General features: G+C 30.0%; 2 protein-coding genes across 2 annotated transcripts; one reads left to right on the top strand and one right to left on the bottom strand.

Annotated features, from left to right (window-relative positions):
- The first annotated feature begins 620 nt into the window (after window positions 1-620).
- Window positions 621-1,493, top strand: LOC110614483. Its single transcript, XM_021756032.2, has one exon. The coding sequence runs from the start codon at window positions 698-700 to the stop codon at window positions 1,232-1,234; it is 537 nt and encodes a 178-aa protein (XP_021611724.1). The 5' UTR covers window positions 621-697; the 3' UTR covers window positions 1,235-1,493.
- Window positions 1,494-7,370: 5,877 nt separating this feature from the next.
- LOC110616320 (40S ribosomal protein S9-2) lies at window positions 7,371-10,716 on the bottom strand. Its single transcript, XM_021758706.2, has 3 exons — window positions 10,544-10,716; window positions 9,493-9,874; window positions 7,371-7,788 (listed from the first exon to the last, which is right to left on the bottom strand). The coding sequence occupies exons 1-3, from the start codon at window positions 10,569-10,571 to the stop codon at window positions 7,605-7,607; spliced, it is 594 nt and encodes a 197-aa protein (XP_021614398.1). The 5' UTR covers window positions 10,572-10,716; the 3' UTR covers window positions 7,371-7,604.
- Between the last annotated feature and the right edge of the window lie 1,521 nt (window positions 10,717-12,237).

Raw genomic sequence — 12,237 nt, forward strand, 5'->3', positions numbered from 1 at the left:
ATGGGGACCACCACAATGAAGCAGTTTTTGAAGAGATCGTACAACCCGCCTCAGCAATAACTCATCACCGCTACTGCCTTTATTAGAATACTACTCCCTGGTTTCTCGTACAGTCAAGAGGGACAGTTTCTACAGTAACTTTAGCTTTTAAATATAATTTTTAAATTATTATTTTAAGTAAATTAATAATTCATTGGTCAAAATAATTTTTTATTATTTTTTATTATATCTATTTTAAAATATTAAATTTTATTAAATATTCTAAATACTCATTTAAAAATAATTAATAAATATTTTCATTATATTATTTTATTATTTTATATTATATTATACTATATTGGTAGGATATTACTGCAAAAAAAAAAGTTACTGTTTAATTATATAGTTTCTCCGCTCCATCGTCAATCTCCCATCCGACGGTCATAATTTCAATGTGCACCAACTCACGAGGAGCTCTAACTTTTCTCCCCGTCTTTTTTTAAGCATCTTCTCTCTCTCTCTCTCTCTCTCTCTCTCTCTCTAACATTAAAAAATCGCATTAAATAACTTTTAATTTGTTATTTCACTCATTTGACCGAAACTCCACTTTACTCCTCTCTATATAACCCTTTCCATCCCCTTCTCTCTCCTCATCCTTTCTCTTTGCTTCCATTTCTCATTCTCTGTCTCTCTGCTATTAAGCATCTCCATCTCTCTAATGGCGGAGACACCATCCAAGCGCCTTAGAGATGAAGCTCAAATAGAAGATGATGTTGTTGATGAAACTAATAAGCGCCATAAGTCATATAACCACATACTCTCTCTTCTCGATGAAGAAGAAGATGAGCCTCCCCAAGACCTCTCTTCTCTCATCACTACCCTTCAGCAAGAACTCTCCTCTGACTCTACCTTCGATGACCCTCTCTCTTGTCAAACCACCGGAATTTACCAAGAAAACCCTACCACCACCGTAGAAGACTGCCCATCTTCGTCTTCTTCTACCTTCTTGAAGGAGGATGAGGAAGATGATAAGGAAAGAGTTATAAGGCACCTTCTTGAAGCTTCTGATGACGAACTTGGGATTCCGAACACACAAGCTTTTGGCGGTGGTGACGATGGCTATGGAGAAAATCTTAGTAATAGTGGAAATGGGTTCAGTGGAGAAGATGGATTCTCCCTCTGTGATGGTTTGTGGGAACTTGAAGACGCTAATGCTAACTACTATGCCTTGTTGCAATCTGAACTCTTCCTGTAGTTAGCCGGAGGGGTAGGGGGTGTAGATGGAAAGAAAAAGAAATAGTAGGGGTTCAAAAAAGGAAAAAGGAAAGCGGTAGGAGAAAAGTATAAAATTGAAACTAATTTTGGATTTTCATTTTTGCCGCTATTTACCTTTTTCAATTTGTTGAAATTATCCTAGTGCCCCCTCACCCTTATCTAATTTTTAATTTAAAATGATGAAATGTAGAAAGTAAAAATATTCCTCACTATATATTCAATTTTTATTTTTATTTTTATTTTTTTCCATATTTTGGCCTTTTTATTGGTACCGATATGGGCAAGAAGCTTATCTTTGCTTTGGGACTACGTGAGACTTTTTCGGTCCTAAATACCCTTCTCCCTGTATATTTTTGAGAAAATATAAAAAAATTAAAGAATAAATTAATAAAATCGATAAAATTTAAGAAAATAAATTGTTCTACTTTCAAGAAAATTAATTTAAAAATGCAAATATATACTTCTAATTATCAATTCTTCTTCTGATAAGAGAGGGAAACTTTCTCTCTGTCTTGTCTTTTTCTTGAGACAAGTTCTCTCCACCAGTAACTCTGTCGGTCATCCCTAGGTTTCCTCCTTCATCTGAAATTCCTAGGAGCATAAGTTTGTTTTTCAGGTTGTCTGTGTTCGTGTTTCTATTGCTTGTTCTTGGTGTTTATTGCAAGTTTTTGAGAAGTTCAATCCTCCGGTTCTTAAATGGTTTTTGATGAAGGGTTAAGAGACAGTGGCTCATTAGATTCAAAGAATTCTAGAAAGTGCGAATGGATCATTTGAAGAGTATATTGTTTCAACATAATATAATATTATTTTTTATAATTTAAAATATAAACGATTTAATATTTTAATTAATATAAAAATTTTAAAAAATATATAGATATACTAAATATTTTTTAAAATTATAAAATAAAATTTTATCATATAATTATAAAAAAATAATATTATATTTTTTAAAATTTATTAGATTTTTAAATAACAGAGAATTTAATTTATCTAAAATTTTAAATTAGATTTATTTAACTCATGACTGAAAATATAAAAGATTAATTGAATTTATATCTAAAAAATAATTTATCTTTCTTTATTACAACAGTAAAAGATCTATCACTTAACATCTTATAAAATTATTTGCCATAATTACATGATATAATTAATTAATTTAAATTATTTTGATATAAAAATTCAATTAAGCGAGATTTATAATTATTAAAAAATTATTCTTTAGCGAAAAAGCCTTTAAACTATAGAGAGAAATTAAAAATATTATATAATGTTTTTATTTTTATAAATACTAAAAATACATTTATAAAAAATATAAAATTTGAGATTTTTATACATATTTTTCAATTTTTTTTATGTATTGTTTTAATTTTTAATAAAAATTCTCAATTTTTAACTTGCAATTTAATCATCAGCCTCATAATTATATATTTTCTCCATTCTATCTTTTTCAATTCCAAAAGACTAAGAGAAACAGTTTGTGCAGCCTCTTTCCATCCTTATTTAATGAGGGGAGACCCATGACCGACTCAACTACACTTAGATTTGTGAATTAAAGATTTTGACCAATTTAATTCTAAATTTAACATAAACTAATACTTTCTTTATTTTTATTTTTTGTAAATAACTTATTTTTAAAAATATTTTATATGAGATTCATAGCTTTAATTTGATAAATGCATTCGAGTAATTTTGAAAAATTTTAAAATTTATTTTCTCCATTTTCAATCTTCGATTTCAATTTTTAGTCTCTATTTCAAAAAAATATATTTTATATAATTTTTTAAAAATATAATTTACTTTGTTATCTAATTTTAATTAAAAATAAAATTATATATAAATGTTAACAAAATTATTAAAGTGTACAAAATAACTTTTTTATTTATAAAAATTTTTGGGTGTACACCCGCTTGTATCCTACCAGAAAGCCAATTAGCCCCTCTCAACTTATATATAATAAAATTAAAAATATTAAATTTTATATTTAATTTACATTTATTTATAAATTATCATTAAAATATTAAATATAGCTATTACTACTATAATTTAAAATATCAACTACATTTTATTAATTTTATTCGATTTTATTTAAATATAATTATAATTAAGAACAAATTTAAATTTAAAAAATTGATTTTTTAAAAAATATTTTCTATAATTTAAAATAAATTTATCGTTTTCGTAAAAGAAAAACTAAGAATTTGGGTAATTTGGTCAATAATAGCAAGTGATGGTGACAAATGGTTTAGAGAGGATATGATGGTGCAGTACGCGAGGAAAGCGGAAAGGGCCCACCTTTGGCTTTATCGCCCAAAGCTAAAATAATAATAATGGAGGCAGGTGAGGCCACTGCTCCAACTAACCTAAACTTCCATATCCTTTTAAAAAAAAAAAGAATTTAGGGCCCACATGATGGTGGAATGCCGATGAGGCAATGCGTTGTCCGCCATGCCCATCTCCATACATGTAGATTCAGTTTGCCAGATGGTGAATTATTAGCTGGGCTTAAAGGATTTACATTTTACTTGCTGTCGTTTTAGAATTGCTACTTTAAAATAGAACCCCTTCTCTATTTGATAGACAATTTTTTTTTTCCTGAGCATTATTTATTTATTTTCTTTTTTTAGGTAGTGAATATTCAACCTGGACGAGACTTCTACTCTTCAATGGCAGACAAATGATGGGTAGTAACTTTTTTTAATAGTTTTTATTTATTTTTTAGTATATGCAATTAGTTGTTTTGGTCAAAATAAGGTTGTCCATATGTTGGAATTAGATGGGTAGTAAACTCACAATTTTTTAATTTCTGTTGGAAAACAAAAACAAGCTTTAATGGAAGAGCACAGTCTGCAAATCTCCCTTGAAAACTCAATCAAACTGGAATTATATTATCCTACTTCATATATATATATATTTTTAATAATATCATTAAAAAATTAATTCATACATATTTAAAAAAAAACTTTTTAAAAATATCTTAACTGTATAAATAAATCACTGTTTTATAAACTATTTGAAATGATTTTGGATTTAATAAAAATTTAGATTGATTTAATTAGTTTATTAAATAAGTTAACTTCGATCCTAATTTTTAGATCGTTTAATAAACAAATTAAATTAAAATTTATAAATATTTAATTCAAAGGGTTTGATTGAATAAAAAATATATAATATTTTAATGACCTTTTAAAATAGCAATATCAATTTGTTGATGATGATAATCTCCAAAAATGTTTTTATAAATAACACTATTACTTATTCATATTTTATTATTTATTCTGAAATTTAATAAAATAATTTTTTATTTTTTATTTTAAAATGTTTTAAAATATTTATTTTTTATATTATAATTAACATATAAATTAAAAATTATTAAATTTTTGATGTTTAATAATTATATTAATTAAAATATTAAATTTTTGATGTTTCAAATTAAAAAAATATTATATTATATTAGAATTTTTTTTAACTTTTAGTAAGAATTACGAGAATTTAATTAGTTAAAAAATTTAAATTAGACTTATTTGGATATAAGTAAAAATGAAAATAAAAATATCTTTGAAGAATAATTTCTTGGTAGCGACAGGGAAATTGCAGAATTGGATTGGGTGAAGGAGGAGGCAAGTCCCAAATGATGAAGGAAATGAAAGGAAAGGAAAGGAAAGATATTATTCATTGAGAAAGATGAAAAGAACAGCTGAGGCTTAAAATCCCAAACAAAAGAAAGATAAATAATGAAGCAATTAAAAGGTGTCGTTTTGAGAGAGAGAGAGAGAGATTCAATATCGGAATTCCAAAACCACAAAAACAAGTGAAAAGCAAGCAAAAAGAAAAGCTTCGTGTACGAAAGTTGAGACACAGACACAGCCACAGCCACAGCCACAGCCTGGCTTTGATAGTTATGTGTTTCTGCTTTTTTTCTTGTATGTATCATTCACTATTGCCTTTCAATTATGCACTTGAAAAAAAAAATATCCCACATCAATACAGAGCTTTCAAATTTCAATGCAGATGGAGATTGCTTGCTTGCTTTCTTTCTTTTATATATTCTCATTTCTCAAATTTGATTGGATGAAAAATGGGAAAAATCCAAACTCTCCAACATATATTCTCATTTCTTGAAATTTTAAATGCCTAAGCTAACTAATTATTTTAATAGGGAAAAGTGAACTTCATTTTTAGAGGATTATCATATGGAATAATGGGTATTCTATAAATTTTGAAGAAAAAAATATAATAAAATTTTAAGAAAAATATAATAAATTTAATTTTGGCAATCAAAGTAAAGCATTGATGATGTGACAATAGAGTTAAAGAATGTCCTTGAAAGGCAAAGATGAGAGATAGAATGGGAAGAAGGGAACTCTCATTGCTGGTTTAATTGGGTTAGAATTGATGGGACTCAAGTTGTGGGTGTGTGATTGCTTTCTGATATTGGTTGCCATCCAAGTTGAAGGAATTCCCCTTTTTTTTTTCTTTTTTTTTGAGAATGAAGATTATTTCTTAGATGCGGGTCCACCATCCAATCCAACAACTATTTCCATCATAGAAGTAGGTCTAAAATTATGCTCATTCATTCACTTGGCTCAAGGGTTTAGCCATATTTGGCTCAATGCAATTATTATTATCATTATTTTTTATACAACCAATAGACTTTAAGCCTTGCATGAGAGCTCTAAATACGTAAGGCCCACGGTGCAAAAGCAAGAAAATCTAGAAATAACATGGGGACTCATTGTAAAGTTTAATCTAATTAGAGTTAAGTTTTTTCTCTCTCCTGTTTTTGAGGAGAGAGCTTTTTCTTCTTTTGCTTTTGTTATTGATATGCTGAAGAAGGTCTCTCTAAACGTCAACGATGGAGTTTAGAGTTGATTGAAAAAGTTCTCTTTTCCTATAACGTTTAAATACAACGTAATATTTAGACACAACGTCGATAACTGTTTTTGCGGTTCATATTTTTAAGGGTTTGACGGGACTTTACTTCGACTTTGAATGACTCCTTTCTTGGCCTTCTCTTGGTCGTTTCAGTATGTTTCTTTACCTGGTTTGACTTGTTGATGGAGAGTTTGATAGCCAGTCGATGGCAATCTCAATGGACAGCCTTCCGATGACTAGGAGAGCGCTGCTAAGGAGATGAACCGAGTCTATGTATTGGGTCAAGTCTCTTTATGCAGGTCTCTAGGGTTTCTTTATTCCATCAAACTTGATTCTTTTCTGATCCCTAGAGGCTTTAGTTTTTAGCTGTATTAGTTTAGGGTTTAGATCTTGTAATCTCTAGCTTTTATCTTTGGGACTGTATTGCTTACTCTAATGAAAAGTTTATCTTTTGAGAAAAAAAAAATCTAATTAGAGTTTAATCTAATTAGTTTGTTAAAACTGAAAGTTAATTTGATCTAATTAATACGACTGGTAAGCTAATCCGACAGTGACTGATTCATCTATTAAAAGCAGATTAGAAAGAGGGAATTGGTCAAACTTGAAGTTAACTCAATCTAATTAACAATATTGGTGAACCAATCAGACAATGACTAGTTCATTTGTTCAAAGAAGATTAGAAAGATGGGGAAGAGGAGCATAAAATCAATGACTGGTTCAATCATTCTATATGAATTTGCTGCCCAGCCTGCAAATAAATCGCTGGAGTCCATCACAATAGCAGCTGCAATTTCTCATGGGGAAGAAGCTAAAATTAGACTTGATGCTAAAAATATGGTTGCCTTAACTTTCTAAGTAATGATAAGTATAAACTATTAAGGATGGTCAGGATAACAAAAAATTATTATCTATCACAACTTCTAAAATCCGATAATTTGTTCAAAAAGTGAAGTTCTACAAATTTAAAAAAAAACTCATCTTACGCTTAAAATGCACACCTTACGTCAAAAAAGTCCTAAAGGTCTTGAATAGTAGCTATAACCTATAAGCTGCGGAAATTGGTAACTTTTCATGAAAACTTGGAATGAGACTAGTAAACTAGTTTAGCGAGGAACACAAAACAAACCACAAGACCCTGTGAAACGAGGCACTAATCGATCAATGGCAGGCGCCAGCACCCCATCCCCAAGCTCGGCACTCATTCTACTGATAAATGAACCCTACACCATTCACCAACAAAAAAATTAAAAGAAAAGACTTCACTTCAAGCCAGGCCATCTTAGACCATCAACAATAACAAAGCAACTAATTAACTGGCAAAAAAAGAACAAAAAAAGAATCAGAATTGCTTGCTAACATTAAAGCTCCTCAAAAAGCCATCATATAATGACAGAAAATGAAAGGAAAGGTCAATAAGAAAAACTCTTTAGGAATGCTCCCTAACAAAACCATTAGTTGCTATTGCAGGACGTCACAGCTCACTCTTCATCTTCTTCATCCCCATCACCACCAGAACTCTTCTTGTTAGCAGCCCTTTGATTCTTTCTCTTCACTCTGCCAGGGCGTCCACCACCAAAGGGACTTGTAAGTGAGAAATCAATGTGCTTTTGTGAGTCCACCCTCACCATAAAAGAGGGAATGTTAACCACCTGTCTCCCTACCCTGAAAGACAAAAATTAATATTAATGATGCAATACTTATATCCACTCCAAGAACATCATCATCATCATCATTGTGTGTGGGTTTGTGTATATAATTAAGTACCCCTTTGGTGAGAGTGACGAGTATGGATTCCATGTATGGAAACAGCTATGAAGCAGATGGAACTAGTAAATCTCAAATTTAAAAGTCAAATGGTCGCTTGCTTTTTGAAAAATGTGATAAATCAAACCCAGGGTTCACAAGTGCATTGAAGCAAAAATCAAGTCAGAAAAATCTGACTAAATATATATGGTTCAAGATAACCAAACAATAAGTCAGCAGAAAAAGTTCCCAAGTGCACAGATAAAATGAAAATGTGAATATGCAACATTAACCGAGATTGGTGAATACAAAGCAATTTGATGCTGTACCTTGGACACATAAAAATGTGACCAACAGAACTTGAATTGCAGAAATATCAGTGACCAATTGATGAAAGAAAGTTATTCACCAAACATGAAATAATGCAAAGCTAATTCACATCCCAACCAAAGCAGGATCTGACTTCATCAAGTATGATCTTGAACAGAACAACACTGCTAAAGACAGAGAAGAACAAAGATCTAAGGACAAAGATCCTATCTGTAAAGGCTCAGTAGATAATACCACCACAACTATGTTACCAAACATCAACCATTAGGGACAACTTAAAAACATAAGCAGCAATATTTCAAGAACAAAGATAGATTACCATTGTGAATAGAAGCTTAATGAAATCACTGATGGGACACCACACTATTACCAATTAATGAATTAATGTAAATAAATAAATGCAAGTGAGATAAGACTATCAAGGAATGAGAGCATTTTTATGGTTGCCATGGAGAAAAGCAACATTTTGAAACATCGGTAGAAAGCAAATAAAATTTATTTATAGGTAGATTTTGACATGTCATTAACATAAAATTTGAAACAGCCTAATAACAACTCCAGCATATTAATTTCTATAGCATCTAAAAGTGTTTTCTGGAAAAAATTAGTTTCAATCTCAATGCCTACTAGATTATAAACGACAAGACTCCACTTTATAGAAACAACACTACCATGGATGCAGCAACCAACATTACCAACTGAAAGACAGTACTTGCACTCTAATGTCCAAGACTCACAAGTCACAATCACCTCCTTAAGACTTAAAAGTTAAGATCAAGTTGTTACCAAGCTAAAGATCAAGCTAAATTATTCTCAATAAGTTCATTATATGATTCATATCCATTCAACCTCAATGCTATGTACAAGTTAGACCCTTATACCAAAATTTTAGGAAACAAGACCACTTCAGGAGTTCTGTATAAGCTATTTAAAAAACTTCTAGAGGAAACTTATTTCCTTATTGCATTTTCATAAATCACCTTGAGTTCTTGCTTTGTAGCTAGACTCTAGCTCTACTTCAGCACAAAATTTTATGATCAATGAGAGAGAATAAAATGCAATGTCAACCTGGCACAACTTAACCTCTCTATATATATATATATATATATAAGAAAATATAAGTACAGCTAAACCTTATGTCTTGTTGGTTGGAAGACACATCAAACACACATGTAATGCACTAGAAGAAGCATAAATATATTAATGACAAAAATCATGAAACATAGGTTAGGGCAATCCAATAATAAAGAACACAAAAGCTAGACTATCCAAAGGTATAATGCATGTTTATACCTAATGTGCCTTTGCCTGATAAGCACTCTGGCATGATGGATTGACTTGGCCATCCCTGACTTGAACACGAGAGTTTGGAGACGGCGCTCAAGAAAGTTCTCCACAGTCAAGGCCAACACATAATCAAGTTTGTTCTGACTCTCATCTAAAAGTCCATACCTATTCATCCTCCTGAGAAGGGCTTCACCCTCAAAAATACGTCGTGGGTTTTTTTCATCAAGGGTGAGAAGCATTCTTGCTGCATTACGAATGCGGCTCAATGCATACTGAACCCTCCAAAGCTCTCTCTTACAACGGAGCCCATACTCTCCAACAAGCTTCAACTCAGCATCCAAACGCTCCTTCTCATAGGGACGTCTTGGTTTCTTGAAGGTTTTCCCATCTATTGACAAACACAGAGTAGTTTAACTAAATGACAGAAGTTGTGATCCCCAGTAAGTATTACAATCAACCCGAATAACAGCATAGAAACTAGAATGATTGTATCACTATTAGAAAACAAGTCTCTCTCTGTGTGTGTGTGTGTGTGTGTGCGTGTGCGTGTGCGTCTGTGTTAATATGCCCATTCGATTTGGAAACAAGTATTTATGAACATTTGAGAGAACAAATAAAACCTCCACTTATATTGCTGTGATCTCAAACTTTGTCATACTGCATATGTGGGCAGGTACTGGGAGTCTAAGCTAATATTCCTATTATTTTGCCCGCAATGTTTTTCTTCTAACTTTAGTAATGTTTATCATACCGAAGCATCTAAACATGCAGTGATATACGCAGAAAAAATTGGCGCTAAATAATTTGAAAATCAAATCAAATACGAAATTGCGAATCAGACAAACAGACAGAAGTTCACAGACCAACTCAAAAAAAAAAAAACCACAAGCAACTGAAAACACTTTATAACGGCACCCTCATTAAAAATAAAAGAAATAGAAAACACAGAGAAGGCAATCAGAAAACCAACAGAATCAAAGGCAGAGCAGATGAAAGAAAATGCAGCCAAATTCATAGTATGGTAAATCAAGAATAAAAAGAGAGTAATACAACTCACAGTTGCGGTAAAAAGAGACGTGCACCATGATGGCTAGTTTCCGGTGCTTTTCTCTGCGACCTTATTATAGTAGCAACGGAAACATACAAACACGAATCGGAGACGAAGAAGCACGCGAGGACGGAGGGAGGGAGCTTAATGAATGCAGATCGTTATATATATATGTTTTTTTCAATTTAATTTTTTTGAGTGCAAAGCGTAAACCCTAGCGGGCGTAGCCTAGTTGAGCATATGCAGGTTTTGGGTGGGCTGATGGGTCTAGCCCAAACCCAATCTTGTGATCCTTCTATGGTACTGTACGCAGAACCATTACCATTAGCCCACAAATTTAGCCATCTATAATCTTTCGACAATCTGTTTATCTATAATTTATGTATACACTTCTTGGTTTTAGGAAGGAAAAAAATTTTCTTTTAGTGAGATATAATACAATTAATAAATTTATTTTTTATTTTTAAATTTTAAAATTTTAATTCTATCAAAATTAAAATTTTTTTCATAAAATATATTATTAATAAAATGAAAAATGACTGAAACACATTTTAAAAATTCAAAATTTTAGTTCATCGAAAATAAAAGTGTTCTCTTAAAAATGTCATTCACAGTAAAAATAAAAATTGAGATCTAAATTCAATTTTCAGAAACAAATAAAAATTTCAAGAGAATCAAAATTCAAACTCAACTAATCTAATAAAAATAAAATAGATAAATACATATCCACAATCTCTGCCACTTCACAGCCCATTTGCAGTAGCCGGTCACTCCACACTCCTCGTTGCTGCTTGTCGTCGTACGTCTAAGCATTATCCTTAGTCTCTGCTCGTTCATCACTCTATCATTGTCGTTACTGCTTGTCGCTCGAGCACGATGCTATAAGCTTCTCCTTCATTTCATTCTCAATTGCTACAAATTGGGTTTTTGGATGGGAAGGTTAAGTTTTTATGATAGAGAAGAAGATGATTGGAAATTTGAGAATTTAAAAAGGTAATAGTAATTTTTACAATTAATAAAAGTATTTTTAGAGTTATATTTTAATTTTTTTAATTAAATTTTTATTATTGACTATCTATAATTATTAAATTTAAAATTTTAAATGATTTAACAATATGATAATTTAGGTTCACGATATGATTATAATTAAAAATTGATATAAATACGACACGATTAATAAATTATATAAAAATTTTAAATATTAATATGTTTCTTTATTATATATATTATAATACGATACGAAATGATTAATTTAATTATATTGAATTAACATGATATAATACAATTCATTTAATATGATTTTTGATATGAATAAATTTATTAATATAATTTTTATTTAAATAAATTTATTAATACGATTTTATACGATTCAATATATTTAACACATTTTAATATAAATTTATATTTTAATATAATTTTAATATTTTTAAAATAGTATATTATATGAAATTTATATATTTATTTTTAATATTCATAAGCAATCATAGGTTTAATAGGTTTAATATGATGGTGAGTGCATCTGAAATGTCTCAGTTTTTATTCTTTTAATCTTTAATTTTTATTTAAAAAAAAATATTTATAAATTTAGTAAAATATTAAAATATAAAGCTTAATTTATTTAATATTTAAAAATGAGAGTTTAATATTTAATAAATTAACATTTTTAATAAAAAATTTACAATATAATATAATATTATATAAAT

The sequence above is a fragment of the Manihot esculenta genome, chromosome 5 (genome assembly GCF_001659605.2).
Source record: "Manihot esculenta cultivar AM560-2 chromosome 5, M.esculenta_v8, whole genome shotgun sequence".
Classification (NCBI taxonomy): Eukaryota; Viridiplantae; Streptophyta; class Magnoliopsida; order Malpighiales; family Euphorbiaceae; genus Manihot; species Manihot esculenta.